This window comes from Notamacropus eugenii, chromosome 5 (genome assembly GCF_028372415.1).
Source record: "Notamacropus eugenii isolate mMacEug1 chromosome 5, mMacEug1.pri_v2, whole genome shotgun sequence".
Classification (NCBI taxonomy): Eukaryota; Metazoa; Chordata; class Mammalia; order Diprotodontia; family Macropodidae; genus Notamacropus; species Notamacropus eugenii.
In genome coordinates, this window is record NC_092876.1 from 298,806,974 (window position 1) to 298,825,120 (window position 18,147).

The 18,147-nt window shown below is 36.5% G+C and overlaps 1 protein-coding gene across 3 annotated transcripts in view; it reads left to right on the forward strand.

Moving 5' to 3' along the window:
- Nucleotides 1-18,147, forward strand: part of MAP3K19 (mitogen-activated protein kinase kinase kinase 19) — a 79,901-nt gene that overhangs the window by 1,421 nt on the left and 60,333 nt on the right. For all 3 annotated transcript variants that reach the window (XM_072613240.1, XM_072613238.1, XM_072613239.1), the window contains 4 exons: nucleotides 3,555-3,732; nucleotides 5,809-6,000; nucleotides 13,800-13,954; nucleotides 17,663-17,778. In XM_072613240.1, the coding sequence (XP_072469341.1) occupies nucleotides 3,555-3,732; nucleotides 5,809-6,000; nucleotides 13,800-13,954; nucleotides 17,663-17,778 (641 nt within the window). The remainder of the gene's footprint in view (nucleotides 1-3,554; nucleotides 3,733-5,808; nucleotides 6,001-13,799; nucleotides 13,955-17,662; nucleotides 17,779-18,147) is intronic.

Here is an 18,147-nt window from a genome sequence, read left to right on the forward strand (position 1 = left end):
CTAAAAGGCAGACTGAGCACATGCTTTCTTATGAAACAACTTGGAGAGAAAATCTACTATATAAAGGTCCCAGAAGGAACTTAGTGTCATTTTGCTATAATTGAAAAAGAAATTGCAAAAAGGCACACTGCTACCTTTAAGTTTACCTTCTTTTTGCTGCTTGAGTCACTCTTGAATGGCTAAATCACAGATTATATGGGAGGGAACAGGAGCATGAAATATTCTCCTCTATAATAAGTATTTGGTTTGGGTAGCTTTCGGAGTAATTGTTTTGAATAGAATTGAAGGACTGTGCTTCAATTTAAAAAACTAATTTTGATTTTAGACTGAAGATGCCATATGCCACTTAAAATACTTCATGTGAATGTCACATTGTAAAGAATTAAATCACCACAAATCCTTGATGTGCCTGAGTCATTTCATCTCTGCGCAAGAGAGAGACAAATGGAATATAGCTCTTGGGAAAAAAACAATTATTTCCAAAGTTCTTTGTCCTGTTTCATTCTTAAATGGATAACATAAATGTCAGGTGTCTTATTTATACCTGCTCTTGGAATATTTGAATGTCAGCTTTTTTGAAAGGACAAAAAGAGTCACCAAAGGCTTTAATTATCTTTCATTTCAGAAAGTTATTTCCTTTTTCAATACTTTGCATTTCCAAAAACAAGTACGTAAATTCAAGATACAAAGCAATTGCCAGAATACGATGAGACAAGAATATACATTAGATGGGAAAATTCCCCAGGGCCAGGATCAAGTCTCATTTATTCCCTAAAACTCCACTGCAGTTCCATTCACTCACTGGGTGCTCAGTAAATGTTAATGATTATGCTGATTATGATTAAGTGACAGCAATCAACCAAATTTCTGCTTCTTTTCGAAGAAGAAAATAGTCAGGCACACTTCATAAATGCTCCCATTCTGGATTGCATTACATTAGAAGTGTTTAATTTAGCTCATCTAGACATTGCATCACTTTGAATATAAGTAGGAGAAGACTTGAAGGGACTGATTTGATAAATTAAAATATATTTACTTAGAAATTTAGGAAAAGTAAAATCCATATAGAGAGTTACAGATCATTCTTTGCTGTGATGAAAAGAAGAGGTAAAAGGGAATAGAAAGTGGTCATGATAATCAGTTGATTAGAAAGCAAATTGAATTGTAAGCATGATTGGGATAACACTCTATTAGGGCTGATTACCATTACTTTGGAGGATTAAGAGACCAGAAACATGGTTTTTGTGTCAGTTCGGTTCCTTTCAATGTTAGTCTCACCTTCTATATAATGAAAATAATACATGCCACTCAGTGATAGATATCTCTCAACTTCTGTTTCCATTAATGACACCATCATTCTGCCAGTCACCTGGGATTGAGATGTCAGTCATCTTTAACTCTCCTTCCTTCTACATTCAGTGACAAACACTATTGATTTTTTTTTAAAGTATTCCCCATTTTCCCTTTCCTTTTGACCATCTTTTTAGTCTGAACTCGAATTATCTCAAACTCAGACTACTCAAAAAGACTGCTTAAAACTACTTAACCAGTCTTCTTGCATCTAATCTTTTTCTCCTCTCAACATTCTACACATTGTTTCCAGGTTAATGTAGTACATCTGAAAATACCTGTTTCTCTAGAACTAATGGAGTCTGCATACCATTTTCACTTTATGATTTGTGTGTGTGTGTGTGTGTGTGTGTGTGTGTGTGTGTGTGTCTTTTGGTCTGTTTCCTCTTTTACAACATGAGTAATATGGAAATGTATTCTACACAATTGCGCGTATATAACCTTACTGTTTTGGAGAGGAGGGAAGGGAGAAAAATTTGGAATTAAAAAAAAATTTTAAATGAATGTTAAAAATCATGTTTGTGCACAATTGGAAAAAATAAAACAGTATTTTTAAAAACTCCACCTAATTCTCCCACTCAAAAGACTCTAATGGCTCCTCTTTGTCTTCAGAATAAAGGCTAAACTCCTCATCCTGTTATACAGAAGTTTCCATAATCTGGTCCTTTTCTTGTCATCTAACCTATTTCATGCTACTCTAAACTACCTCTCTGCAGATGCTTTGCTTGTGTTGTTGTTCTGTATCATCTTTCTTCCTCTTCTTCCTTTGCCCCTGGAAGCCAACCAATTCAATTTCTATTCCTCGTTCAAGATTCAGTTCAAGTTGCACTTTTTCCATGACACTTTACACAATTTTTTCAGCTTGTATCAACCTTTGGCATGTGAACTCCCATACCATTTATTTCTTCTCCAAATCATTATGTCACTTAATCATACACCACCTTTCACAGCTGCTTAATTATTTCATGTGTGCATAAATCCTCCCAAATGGATTTATTAGCTCTCAAGAAGGAATAACTCTCTTTCAATTCTTTTGTATTCTTTTTTTCCACCCAGATCTTCACTGTGTACATGGATGGTGCTCAAATTGAACAATTGTGTGAGTGAATGGCTTAAATACTTGCTATTTAAACATTTTGACCGAAAGGAATGGCCTTTTAAAGAAAAGCAAATGTCTAGAGTAGGGGTGGGTAATCTTAAGGGCCTAAAAGGCCAAGTGTGGCCACCCCTGCTCTAGAGCAATAGGGCATTTTTAAATTAGAGGGGCACCACTTTTAGGGGAAGAGTGATAATTTGGGGGTCAGAAGACCTGAGTTGATTTTATTTTTTTCAATTAACAAACATTTATTTTTTTCTCCCTCCCACTCTGTTCTTTTCCAATAGAACAACAAAAAAAAAGAAAATCCTCATAACAAATATTCATGGTCAAATGAAGCAAATTCTCTCATTGCCATGACCAAAAATGTTTGTTTAGTTCTTTATTTTCAGCTCATCCCCTTTCTGTCAGGAAGTGGGGGTGATACTTCATCTTTGGTTCTATAGATTGTGCTTTGTCACTGAGCTGGTCAGAATTCTGAAATCTTTCAAAGTTTTGTTTGTTTTTGTATAATGTTAAGTTCACTGTGTAAGTTGCTCTCCTGATTCTACCTACTTCACTCTGAATCAACCCATAAAAGTCTTCTTATTTTCCTCTACAACTGTCCCATTTTATCATTTTTGGCATAATAATATTCCATTACATTCATATTTTACTTAGCAGTTACCCTATAGGTGGATACTCCCTTAGTTTCTGTGGTTTCCTATTTTGTATTATATGGATCCTCATAAATGGTAAATTCACAAATTTTCAATAGGTAGGTCTTTAAACAGAAAGGGAACATGATGTAGGGCCAGTTGTGGAGTCAGAAAACTATAAGTTCAAGTCCTGAGTCTGATACTTACAACATTAAGCAGTTCTTTCAACCTCTCATTTCCCCAGGCAACACTCTAAAACTATGCCTTGTGGGCATAGTTGCCCACACACACACAGCCAAAACACTTTGGTAAGAATTTTTTCATGTGAATCTCCCTATACCAGTGAAATCATAGGAGGGGGAAATAAAGATTTTCAAAAGTGAAGGTAGAAGCAGAAAATGATGCAACCTTTTCTTATCTGTTACTGTGATATATTTAAATTTTTTCTTCTCCACATTGTATGAAATTAGAAAGATGAATAAAAATAAACTGATTCATGATTTCCTGGACGGTGTTGCAAGAGGTGATGTGGAACTCATCAGCAGTCATATTGCTAAAGTTCATTCCATTCTTGGAAACTTAGACTTTCAGCATCCCACAACTGGGAATACAGCTCTCATTACTGCTGCAGAAAGAAATTTAATAGAGGTAAAAATTTGATGTTTTCACATTTTTTGTTACATACATAGGAAGCAGATTTTTTTTATTAGTGTAACTGGAATAATCAGGGAGCTCTGCTGAGCAGCTGGATTGGGACACTTCCTTTAGAGATTAACATGGGCTCTGTGCTTGTTTCACAGGAAGGGTTCAGAGTGCATGCTCATCATAATGGGTAGGTCCTTAACCTAGCAGATCATTGGAATTTCCCTTATTATCTCTATTCCATGACAAAGGCTTCAGGGAATGAGATGTTTTAATAACAAAATAGTCACTCTTCTCTCTGAGATGGAGGTGCAGGATCATCTGGTGAGGAAATTAGGGTGGGAATCCTAAAAGATATCTTGGTCAGTACTATTCTCAAAAATCAGTTGAATAATCAGCCACTAATACAAAAAATATTTCTCTCACTACAACATCCTTCAGATGCTAATGTTATAATTAAAGGTACATTTCTCATGTTGAAGGGAGAGGTTAAATATACTTTTTCCATCTACTGTGAATAAATATAAAAGATACTTTCCTGACAGCAGGTTTTGATAGGAATGAATAGAAAAACAATTTTTTTTCAGATTACTGGGGCTTTGGGGTAAAGAGAATGAGAGAAAGTAAGCAGGGCATATGAAAGAAGTAGTTGTTGTTGTTAAGTCATGTCAACTCTTGGTGACCCCATTTGGAGTTTTCTTGGCAAAGATATTGGCATGGTTTGTTATTTCCTTCTACTTATTAAGTGGAGGCTAAGTGGTCACACAGCTATTAAGTTTGCGATGTCAGATTTGAACTCAGAAAGATGAGTCTTTCTGATTTCAAGCCCAGTACTCCATCCACTGCACCACTTTGTTTGTCCTTTGTTCTTGAAGAGGACCATGACATCAGAAAGGTGATGCCATGACTTGCAAGTGAATTATATTTAAGTGAGGAAGGACTGTATAAAGTCACCAGCCTCATCTTCTCCTTCAGAGTCATCTGGGTCCAGGGGTAAGATATAGATAAAGATTATTGGAGATGGCCCCAGATGCAGTGGGAAACTATGACTTATTTAAGCTAAGGTCTTTCCCAGGTCTCAGTCTGACTGAGGCAACACCCATTCAGTGATTAAGGCTAGGTAAGAAATGAGGCAAAGAATGACTTCTTTTACCTAGTTAAAAAATATAAATGGTTATATGTGTATATATACATACACATACACACATATAAATGTGTGTGTGTGTGTGTGTGTGTGTGTGTGTGTGTGTGTGTGTGTGTGTGTGTAATGACCTTGTGGTCTTGGGCTGGGACCTATTCTTGGCCAATCAGTGAGAGCCAGAATGGTTTGAATTTAAGACATGGTCCTTAAGAAAGAAATATACCTTGTAAACCCCAAGATATCTTTTGAGGTTTCAGTGATCAAAATTTGCATTCCTTTGGGAAGGGGACCTACAGATAAAGATATGATACCCTATGGAGAGGAAGGAGGAAAAAGAAGGGAAGGGGAGGGCAAAGGAAAGGAAGAAGAGGGGAAGAGAGGAGAAGGGAAGAAAGGGGAGAAAAAAGGAGCTATGTTGCCCCATTAAACAAGTAGAGGAGTACTTAAGTTACACAATAGGAGCAAGAAAAATAAATTTCACCTATTCGATTTTACTTAGGGATCCTCCTACCAGGATTGTACTTGGCACACCAATCATTCTATGATCCTAAAATCTGATCCTTTCATTTTTTTAATGTTCTAAGTTAAACATGAACAAAGTATAAGTCCATTTATCCTTGTATGTTTGATGTCTCAAAAGTCAAAGCCTCAAAGGGCTTCTCTTTGGTATCAGCATCAAACAATGCTATAAATATTTAGTACTCAAAATATAAAGAGGACCCTTCAAAGGAGCCATGTGTTGTATTCTTTTGACCATTTAAAAAAAGTTAGTGTTAGTTATTGCTAACCTATAACTAGCCCTTCTTGGTTTGGATCAGATGCATTTATTTCTTTTCTCTTCTATTAATGATAGCTATATATCAGTATTCTGTATGTTACTGAATGCTTTGTCAAAAGTCAACAAACATTAAATAATAATTGTGTTTTTTTAATTGATGCAGGTTATTGAATTTCTTTTGGAAAAGGGAGCAGACATAACACTGTGCAACTACTGTAATCAAACAGCTGTCCACGTAGCTAACAATGCTGTCCAAAGGCAACTTCTTCAGGCCATCAATGGGTCCCGGGCTCCTCATTTGCGATTACTACAAACTTCCTGGCAAGGTGACCTGCAACAACTTCAGAACTTGCTGGTTAGTTGGAGTGAAATTTGCCGGTGTATTTCTTTGTGGGTAAATGAGTTTCTTCTTCTTTAATGACAGGAAGCAACTACCAATATGTACCATCAAACAAAAATATGAAAAGAAAACAGTAGAAAGTACAACAGGATAGTGGAGTGAAATAAGGGAATAGTATAACACAAGAGCACAGAAGACTATTTCCATTTTCCCTAGCTGGTTGTTAGAAGATGTCATGGAAGACACATGGGAAGTGCCTGTTCCAAGGAAAAACCCTAGGGACTGACATCAACTTGCTCAAAGGTGTTCCCTTGCCATAATTGCCATTTGTTTAATTGCTATTTAGATCCCTTTGGACTAAATGCAGTTATCTTCCTAGAAGAGAGAGTCAGAAAGCAGGTACCTGAAACAATATATATTTTTGGCTGAAGAAGGTACGGATAAATATTTTTGATGGCTGTTTTCATGGGCCTTCACTAAAGTTCTCCTTTAATGTTTCATTATGCAAAGAGGTTACTCTAGATTTTTTTTAATTTATTTTTTATTTTTAGTTTTCAACATTCATTTCCACAAGATTTTGAATTCCAAATTTTCTACCCATCTCTTCCCTCCCTGCACCCCAAGACACCATGCATTCTGATTACCCCTTCCCCCAATCTGCCCTCCCTTCTATTACACCCCTCCCTTCCCTTATCCCCATCTTGTCTCTTTTCTTGTCGGAAAAGAGAGATTTCTACATCCCATTACCTGTATTTCTTATTTCCCACTTGTATGCAAAGCCAATTCTCAACATTCGTTCCTAAAACTTTGAGTTTCAACTTCTCTCTTCCTCCCTCCCCATGCATCCTCACTGAGAAGGCAAGCAATTTAATATAGGTTGTACATGTGTAGTTATGTAAAACACTTCCATAACAGTCATATTGTGAAAGGCTAACTCTATTTTCCTCCATCCTATCCTGCTCCCCCCATTTATTCTATTCTCTCTTTCGACCTTGTCCCTCCCCAAAAGGGTTTTACTTCTAATTTCTGCCTCCTCCCATTTTCCCTCCCTTCTATTATCCCCCCCACACCCCACTTATCCCCTTCTCCCTTACTTTCCTGAAGTGTAACATAGATTTTTATACCAAATTAAGTGTGCATGTTATTCCCTCCTTAAGCCAAATGTGATGAGAGTGAGGTTCACTTTTTCCCTCTCACCTCCCCCATTTCCTCCTCCTTTGAAAGAGCTTTTTTCTTGCCTCTTTTATGAGAGATAATTTGTCTCATTCCATTTCTCCCTTTCTCCTCCCAATGTATTCCTCTCTCACTCCTTAATTTTATTTTTTAAAATATCATCCCTTCCTATTCAATTCACCCTGTACCCTCTGTCTATGTGTATATAATCCCTCCAACTATCCAGATACTGAGAAAAGTCTCAAGAATTACAAATATTATCTTTCCATGTAGGAATGTAAACAGTTCAACTTTAGTAAGTCCCTTATGATTTCTATTTCCTGTTTACCTTTTCATGCTTCTCTTGATTCTTGTGTTTGAAAGTCAGATTTTCTATTCAGCTCTGATCTTTGGATCAAGAATGCTTGAAAGCCCTCTGTTTCATTGAATGACCATTTTATCTCCTAAAGTATTATAGTCAGTTTTACTGGATAAGTGATTCTTGGTTTTAATCCTAGTTCCTTTGACTTCTGGAATATATTACAAACCCTTTGATTCCTTAATGTAGAAGCTGCTAGATCTTGTGTTACCCTGATTATATTTCCACAATACTCTAATTGTTTCTTTCTGGCTGCTTGCAATATTTTCTCTTTGACCTGGGAACTCTGGAATTTGGCTGCAACATTCCTAGGAGTTTTTCTTTTGGTATCTCTTTCAGGAGGTGATTGGTGAATTCTTTCAGTATTGATTTTACCCTCTGCTTCTAGAATATCAGGGCAGTTTTCCTTGATAATTTCATGAAAGATGATGTCTAGGTTCTTTTTTTGATCATAGCTTTCAGGTAGTCCCATAATTTTAAAACTGTCTCTCCTGGATCTATTTTCCAGGTCAGTTGTTTTTCCAATGAGATATTTCACATTACCTTCTATTTTTTCATTCTTTTGGTTTTGTTTTGTAATTTCTTGGTTTCTCATAAAGTCATTAGCTTCTATCTGCTCTATTCTAATTTTTAAAAAACTATTTTCTTCAGTAAGCTTTTGAACCTCTTTTTCCACTTGGCTAATTCTGCTTTTTAAAGCATTCTTCTCCTCATTAGTTTTTTGGACCTCTTTTGCCATTTGGGTTAGTCTGTTTGTAAAGGTGTTATTTTCTTCAGCATTTCTTTTGGGTCTCCTTTAGCAAGCTGTTGACTCTCTTTTCATGATTTTCTTGCATCTCTCTCATTTCTCTTCCCAATTTTTCATCCACCTCTCTTACTTGATTTTCAAAATCTTTTTTGAACTCTTCCAAGACCTGAGACCATTGCATATTTTTTTGGAGGTTTTGGATGTAGAAGCCTTGACTTTTATGTCTTCCTCTGATGGTATGCATTGTTCTTCCTCATCCAAAGGATGGAAGAAAATACTTTTTCACCAAAGAAGTTACCTTCTATGGTCTTATTTTTTTTCCTTTTTTGGGCATTTTCCCAGCCAGTTACTTGACTTTTGAGTCCTTTGTCAAGTAGAGGGTATACTCTAGGGAACTGTAAGTTCTCAGTTCCTCCAAGGTGGCACAATCAAGGGAGAGAAGTTTACTCCTCTCCTGGCCTGCGCTCTGCTCTGGAAGCTACCAAAACTTTTCTCCCCTGAAGCTGTGAGTAGGATTCCCTCTCCATAGTCACCACCTGCTCCACCATGCCAGCACTCCTCCTCACCCCAGAACCACTACTCAGGACTGAGACCCAGATTAATTGCTTGATTCCCCCAGGGTCTTTAAGGGAAAGACTCCAAAAATGGATGCTGCTGCCACAGTGGCTGTTACCACCCTGGGGCCAGGGTGGGGGCTGGGGCAGGACCCTGCTCCCCTCTCACCCAGGTTAAAGAGTTTTCTCACTGACCTTTGAAGTTGTCTTTGGCATTTGTGGGTTGAAAAATCTGGGAACCACAGCTGCTACTTGTGGTTCTGTGCCCTGAAACCTGCTCCAGTCCTGTCAGCACTGGGTGGCATGGCCAAGGTTGGGCTGTGCTCTGCTCTGAATCCATGCAATAGACCTTTCTTGTTGGCCTTCCAGGCTGTCTTGGGCTGGAAATCTCTTTTACTCTGTTTTGTGGCTTCTGCTGCTCTAGAATTTATTTAGAGTCATTTTTTACAGGTATTTTTATGGATTATGGGAGTAGAGCTACAGCAGGTCCATATTTCTACTCTGCCATCTTGGCTCTGCCCCTCAGTGTTATCATTACTCTAGATTTTTGAAAGCAATGTCAACAGAGCACAAGCTCTAGTCAAGCTTCTAAAATAAGAAGGACTTTGCCTGTTGATAGATTCTATATTCCTTTGGTAAGGGGCAACCTAGATAAGTTATTTGGTAAAAATTGTGGATGAAAGTACTTTAGAATTACAGGTCAAATAATATGAATAATAACAAACATAGCCAATATCCATATAGTGCTTGCAAAATTACAAGAAGTAACATTACAAACAAGATCACTTTGTAGCAAAAATATTTCCAAGTCTCACTTATTTGGGGGGAATGATCAACACAAAAAAAATATATAGGAAGAAGGGGGCAAGCATTTATTAAGCTCCTGAGTATGTACCAAGCACTGTATTAAGAGCTTTAAAAGTCTTACCTCATTTGATCTTCACAACACTCCTGGAAGGTAAATATTATTATTATCCCTTTTTTACAGTTGAGGAAACAGGCAGGCTGAGGTTAAGTGATCTGCCCAGGGGTACCTACCTAGCTAGTAAGCGTCTGAGGCCATGTTTGAATTCAAGACTTCCTGACTCCAGGCCCAGGACTCTATCCACTGTGCCACTTAGCTACTATTCTACTATACAATATTTATCACAAGAAATTTGGTTGTCAGGTCATTCAATTAAATTTAACAAAAATTTATTAAGCACTTTCTATGTAAAAAGTGACCAACATTAATTTTTTTTATCAGGAACGGTTGAAAACTACATATTAGATCATGAGGGGCTATCATCTGTATCAGTGGAAGTACACTCTTCATCCATTCTGAATTGGTGAAATCACTGATTCCTTTAAAATTTTAATTATTGAAGTTGTATAAGTCTCTTCTTGGGTATTTAAGAAAAAAAATAACCTCTGGACATTTTTCATTAGTAAGCTCAGGAATATTGAGTGTTCCTGAGTCCTTCAACTGCCCATTTTCTTGCAGGTCCTTTTCTCTATGATATCTTATAAAAAACAAATTCATAAACTAAGATATTTATTACTGGTGAGCTGAAAGCAAGTTTTTTTATTATTGATAACTAAATGCGCTTCCAGAGCTGGAGCTCGTAAATTTAACTATTGATAACTATTTCAATATAATTTGTTTCCTTTGTAATTCTATATATTTTATCTTATACAATTAATAACATTATTCTGAAGTGCACAGACTTTACCAGACTGCCAAAGGGATCTGTGACATAGAAAAAGCTTAGGAATTCCTGATCTAGAAGTTGAAAAACTGGAAATGGAGAAACTTCTGTTGCCTGGCACCTTAGGAATCAAAGTTCTTTTCATTCTCTTAGAATTAAAGGGAACAACTGGACATAGGAAAAGTTGAAGTCATATACACTAGTCAGTTAACACAGAGATCAAATCCAGTTAAAATAAACTTAGGGGGATCATTCAAACACTTTTGTTGTAGTAGAATTTTATTATATTGACAGTTATCCCTAATCCAGTTAAATTCAATTCAGTTAAATTCAGTGCAATGTGATTCATTTCAATAAAACCAACACTTTAAAATTACTTTGTTGTGTTATACATTGCAAATATTTTTGGATTTTTTTCAATGTATTAATTTGTTATTCTAATTTTTTCTTCCTTTTTTGTCTTTAAAAAACTATTTGTTATATGAGATGGCTTTCTGGAAGGGAGAGAGGGAGAGATACTGGGGAAAATATGGTAATATTAAAAAAAAGACATCAATAAAAATGTATTTGAAAAAAAAGTTCTGCTTTGTTGAAAGTGGCCCTATGCAAGGCTTTGGGGATACAAAGGTAAGAACAAGAGTCCCTGCCTTTAAAGAGCTTACGTTATCTTTACAGGCATAACAGATAAAAAGATACATATATATATATATATATATATATATATATATAGTGCATATATATATATATGTGTGTGTATGTAATTATGTATATGTATGTATGTGTATATATACACACACACATACACATATTAATACAAAGTCAGACTTGGAAATGATTTTGCTGCTGGGTGTTTTTTGTTCTAATGATATTTGTTGTCAACAGATTTGGGGCTGTAAATCTCTACAGAATGCTTTACCAGATCATTTTCACCAATGAAGAAGAATATCTGAGTGGTTTAGTACAGATTCCAATGATTATGCTCAGAGTAAGAGATAAGTAACTATCAAATGAGTCTTGAATGAATCATCTACAGCAGCGTCTATTTCCAGCTCTTACTTCTATGTTGTTTCAAACTAATAATAACAAGCAATGATATAAGGTGGTTTCTTTTCAGAGAATGAAAAAAAAGATAACTAATTAATTCCCCAAGCACTTGTCTGAGGTAATATAATCTTTATTTTGCCCATGTGGAAGCCAAGGCAGAAATGTTTCAGCTGCATCTTCACTATTACAATGAAGTAGAGATCTGGGAACTATCCAGTAGTTTTAGTCAGCATAGATATGGAAGCTAGATAACTTGGTTGCAAAATGAATTTCTAGTTCAGAATTGGCCAAATTGTCTTCCACCTTGATACAGACAAATAATTACAACGTTTCCACTTAGATTTGTACTACGAATGGACTCATTGCTAAGTACAAATTGGATGTTTCATGTTATAAATTTTGTTGAAACTCTAAGAATCTAGCCTTTTCAATCTCAAAAATTAGTGACTACTTTAGAAAGCATGGCTATCTACTTTTTTTTCCCCTTTAAATCATCTCTTCTTCCAAACTTCCCTCTATTTGTGTAATGCATCACCATCTTTCCACTCTCCCTGGTTTGTAACCTTGAAATTTTTTCATCTTGTTGTTGAGGCATTCAGGGTTAAGTGACTTGCTCACTGTCACACAGCTAGTAAGTGTTTGAGGTTGAATTTGAACTCAGGTCCTCTTGCCTTCAGGTAAGTGTGCTATCCACTGTAACACCTAGATGCTGCCCACTTCTTAAAGTGTACAATTAAAAATAAAGTATTTTAGTATTTAAGTAGTAACAATGATATATTATATGGAAAGTTCTTTAATGTAAACGATAGTTCTTTAAAATGAAATCTTCCCCATTCTGGCTTCATTTTTTCTACCTAGTCTTGTCCCTGTGGTCTGCCACTTTAAGGGATTCACTGTGTACCATTGATAATCTCATCCTATTCACATCACCCACAATTTTTACCACTACTGACCTGTTAATCCTCAAAATCTGGTCACATCCAATGTCTGTTTCATCTATTCTTATTCTCCAGCTACTGAGTACCAGTGGAGGAAATCGAGATGATTTCAGTTGCCATAAATATATGATACTTAACTTAAGTTGGGTCTTTGCTCATATTTTGACAATATTTTGCCTCTACTCATTGACTGTCTACATCATTTCTTATAGTAACTTTTTTCAGAACTTTTCCTCTCTCCTCAAGCCCCCAACTGCAACCTCCCAATCCTGTCCTCAAACCCACCCTGGACTGTATCATAATATCCTAGAATTTGAGAGTTGAAAGGGAACTCAGCATACATAATTCATTCCATACATAGCTTGGTTCAACTTTATTATTTCTTGTTCCGTAATCTTTTCTAGAATTCTAATGTCTTGTTCTTTATTTTTCTTGTTCTGCCTTCCAAAATCTTGACTATTGGCTGCATGCCTCTTAGTGGATGAAAGGATTATGACTACATGATTGTCTAAGAATGAATCAAAGAATAGGTGTCTAGGAGGAGATGGGAGCCAAAAGATGAAAGAAGAGGGACTCTGAAAGGAGAACTTGAAAAGTAGCCAACATAAATTTTGCCACTTGTTTGTGAAGTTTATCTATGAAAGCAAGGGAAAAAAAATAGTATGATAGATACAGAAAGACAGCAGAGCCAAGGAAAAGCTTTGTCAAAGCAATGGCAACTTCACCATGTTTTGAAGGAGAAGGAAAGAAGGAGAGATTGAAGATAGATATGGGTTAAGTACCCCAATAATTAGGGAAGATCTATTGAGGTAGGACAGCAGTGAGGAAACTGTGGTCTTGAATCAGGTGACCCTCTAGGTCCTCAAGTGCAGCCTTTTGACTGAATCCAAATTTCACAGAAGAAATCTTTTTATTAAGGGAATTTGTTCTGTGAAGTTTGGATTCAGTCAAAGGACCAGACTTGAGGACCTCTGATCTAGGACATCTGTGAAGAATTAGCATTCAATGACAAGTATTTATCAAGCGCTTTCTATAGATTCAAGGCATTGTGCTATTTCTGCAGTTAAAAGATGAGAACAAAAAAGTTTCTGTCCTTAGAAGCTTCCATTCTTCTAGTGGGTAATAGGGCCTAGAACATGAGGCAAGATGCCATTTTCTTTAAAACTCGAAGAACAGGACAGATGATAAGAAAGAAATATGTTGAAATCAATATAAAACAGAACCAATCCAAGAAAGCAGTAGGCATGTGAATAAACAAGGAGGAATAATGGGAATAACAGAAAAAACTGAAAGCTTTTTTTCTTTTTTAAGTCATCAGAAAAATCCTTGGATATAAATTTCCCAAATCAACATGGGTTGACTCCTCTGATGCTGGCAGTGAGAGATGTTGACCTCTTTGAAAGCCTTGATATATTAACAGAGTACAGGCCCATTGAACTTCTTTCAGAACTTCTCAAGCATAATGCGTGAGTATGATTATGGCTAATTGAAGAATGCTGAAGAAACTAAAGAATTATTCATTACTGAAATGATTTATAAACTTAGGAATATTGAACTGTTTTGATTAAATAAAGAAAACCATTTCTTCATGTCAACTATGCTGCACTTAGTATTATAGATTTAGAAGTAGGAATGATCTTAGATTTTGTCCAATTCTCTTATTTTACAGATGAAGAAACTGAGATCAGCAGCAATTGAGTGACTTGCCTAAGATCACACAGGTAGTAAGTGATAGAGGTAGAATTTGAAACTAGGCTCTTTGTCTTTCTATCCCCTGGGATTTCAGGGACAGCTAGGTGGTACCATGAACAGACTTGTGGTAAAGAAGATCCCTGTTCAAGTCTAGCTTCAAATGTTTACTGTCTGTGTGATGCTAGGCAGGTCACTTAACCACTCTGTGCCTCAGTTTCCTCATCTGTAAAAATGGGGATAATAATAGCACCTACCTCCCAGGTAAATAGATGTTCATTTATTATAAGGTTATATTTATTATAATGTTCATTCATGTTTATTTACCAACTACCTCCCAGGGTTGTTGCAAACCTTAAGGCACCGTGTAAATGCTATTGTTTATTATTGTTAATGCCATGTTCCTCCAGCATGCAAATGATTACACATCTCTGAGATTTAGCTGTGAAATTCCTACCACTTTTCATTGTTACTGTGGGATACAAATGATTTGCAGCTTTTGTTTTGTAACATCCAGATTGTTCCTCATTAGCTTAAAGGGTGTTGTTAAATTTCTCAAACCTTAATTCCCTTACATTTAAGAATTAAAATATGCTTTTAGAAAGGGAGCTTCATAAAACTAAACAGTAGTAGGATATTGCAAGTACAAACCTTGAGAATCACTGAATTATTAAACAGCCTCTCTTAACTCGATTCCATTCAAGAAGGAGTTTTTCAGCACCCAGCATGTTATCAGGCACACCACTAGATTCTGGGGATACTAAGACAAAAAGACGGTTTTATTTTCTTGTTTCTGATCCTGGGTTTCCTGCCCTCAGACAATTGGCAACACAGATTTCTTTTTGAAGTATATCTAATTTGTTTTCATATGTTGTCTAAGGCAGTATAGTACAAATTCCCTACTCTACAATTAGCCTGTTTCATATCATTCACCTTCTTCAATGAAATCATGAATCCAGCCCAGATCCCTCCTTCTCCTCACCTTTAAATACTCTACATTCAAGCCCAGATGAGTTTTGACCTGGTTCCTTCATTTCACTTTCCATCTTCTACCTCTGCTCATCCACACAGTGCCTAATGCCTAAAAATGCCTTCCTCCTCTGCCTTCACATCCTGTTCTTCCTTCAAGCCCCTATTTATTTTCCACTTTCTCCTTGAAGCTTTCTCAGATTCCCATTTGTTAGTTCTCTCTCCCTCCTCAGTTTAAGTTTTATTTTCCTCTCTGTGTGCCTCTTGTGTCCCCCAGTTGAAAGCAAACTCCTGGAAGCTAGGGATGGGCTACCTTTTATAACCTTAGGACCTACTATCATAACTTAATGGATGTACATTGAATAATCCCTCTGTCCCTGAGCTACAAATGGGGGGATGGAGTCATCAGGCTCAGGTTTCTATTTCTCTCCTTGTTTTCCTCATGTTGTATTGATCTTAGCCTCTGGGCCTTCACTTATTTTACACTCCATGTACCTGAAACGTCCAGCCTTCCCTTTGTTTCTGCCTTGTGAATTCTCTCCCTCCCTCCTTTCAAGTAGAAGAGGTGCTGCCTCTTGCAGTAAACCCTCCCTGATCTCCCAAGCTGCTCTTCCTTCAAATTTCACACAACTCTTTGTTAGGACCTCTCTCTTTTGCTAATATCTATATAGTACCTGTTATGTGCCTAACAGTGTTCTAAGCATTTTATAAATATGATTTCATTCAATCCTTACAACAACCCTGGGATGAAGGTGCTATTGCTATCCCCATTTTACAGATGAGGAAGTTAAGGCAAACAGAGGTTAAGTAACTAACTCACACAGCTAGGAAGTGTCTGAGTCTGGATCTGAACTTAAGTCTTCCTGACTCCAAACTCAGTGCTCTATCCACTGTGCCACCAAGCTTCACTTCTATCCTAATCTGTATGTGGTATATACCAAGTTCTGACTTGGATTTTCATATATGACTGTGAGCAAATCACGTAACCTTTCTGATTCTCAGTTTTCTTATTAATACTTATACCATCACTCTATTTTCTCAAACTATGAATTAATTTTTTAAATTGTTGTTCAGCTGTCTAGAGAAAGTCAGATGGTGCTCCTGTTAGCTATATATCCATTGAGCATCCTAAATGAGGCCTGAAAACAGTCAGCTAGTTATTCAATTATTCAATTCAACAAACATTTTTAAAGTACATCCTACATACAAAGCCCTGTGCTTAAGATTGAGTGGGGAGGTGAAAGGAAGTCTGAAGATGAAATAAGATGTAGTCTCTGCCCTCCAGGAGCTTTTAATCTAATAGGTGAGACGAGACATGAACACAAATAATTTTAATACAGATTAGGATACAAGTATTCTAGGGATTGAAGTCTTCTCAATCTAAACCTAGTGTTTTTTTCTACTCCACTACACTGCTTCTCTTCAAATAAGGCAGCAAGGTAGCACTGTGAGTAGAGATTTGCACTTGGAGTCATTAAGCCCTGAGTTCATACCCTACCAGAGAAACTTCCTGTATGTCTCTGGGCAAGTCACTTAATTTCTATCAGCCTCAGTTTCCTCACCTGTAAAATGAGGGAGTTAAATTCAGTGTATTCCAGCTCTGAATCTATGATACCTTAATCCTATGGTATGCAAAATAATAGAACGTGATGAATGCGTGGGAGGCATAAAAAATGTACTTTCAGAGTTCGTCAGAGGGAGAGCTTATTTCTAGCTGAAGATTATAAGGAATGATTTCATGGAAAAGAAAGCATATGAACTGGACTGCGCAGAATGAATAGCATTTCAACAGGCAAAGAAAAAGGAAAGAGGATAAGAGGGATGTCTAGGTCCTCTTAGATAAGAGCAAAAAAGAGGCTATGGAGAAATAACCTGGAGGATGTTTCCAAGTATTTCTAGTATGCAGAATACTTGAGGAGAAGTGTGATAAAAGGCTAGCTAAACAGGATAGACCCAGGTTGGGGGATGCTCTGCGCATAAGGAGAAGAAATTTGGACTGTATCTCATAAGAAAGGAGACATTTTTTAAGTACTTGAGAAAGGGAAGAATGAAATCAAAGCTGTAAATTAGGAAGATAAATCTGGCAGCGATGAGTCAGATAGATTGGAGGAAATAGAGAGTTTAGGTAAGGAGAGGAGTAAGGAGGCTATTAATTATATTTGTCCATAGAGGACTATTCAGCATCTGAAGTCAGAATGGTAGAGAGGGGGTAGATATGAGAAGTATTACAGAGATATAATTGACAGTCCTCAGTAATTGAGTGGATGTGTCATAGGAAGGAGCCAATAATGACTTGGATGCTTTTAACAGAAAGAGGGAAATCAGCAGAAGGAATAATTTTCAAAGGAAATATAATTCTAAAACTACTAGTACCCTGAAAAGTATATTTTGAAATGCTTGATTGTTTTTGATAACTTGAATTGTCCTTTTAAAAAATGACACTGACATACCAGTAAAATTCTTTCTTTCATTAGAATTAATTTTTTTTGGTTTTTGTTTTCTTTATTCCTTCCTAGAGATCCCAAGCTCTGTGATGTTAATGGAAAATCAGCAATGCATTATGTATCACAAATAAAAAGTTCAAAGAAGCAGCAATTACTGGACATACTGATGAACTCTTTACCCAAACCAGGTAAACATTCCTCTTTTATGTTATCTTCAATTAAAAAAAAAAGAAATGTGTTAGAAAAAACTTTATGAACTTTTGCCGCATATCTAGTGAACCTATTTAGGTAAATCAAATAATATCCATGGATATTTATTGAATACCTACTATGTGCAAGATATTGCAATGAATCTGTGATAAATACAGAAAAGCAAGGATATGGTCATTGTTCTCAAGGAGAATGCAGTACTATTGGAGAGATGACAGATAATACGAAGAAGTTCATTTACAGTTTTCAGAGCACAAATTGCCCTGTCTATGGAAACTGGTCCACCCCCTGAGTTCTTTATAATTTCTACATTTCTCAGTCCCTTGCTAAATGCAGTTCAGACAGCC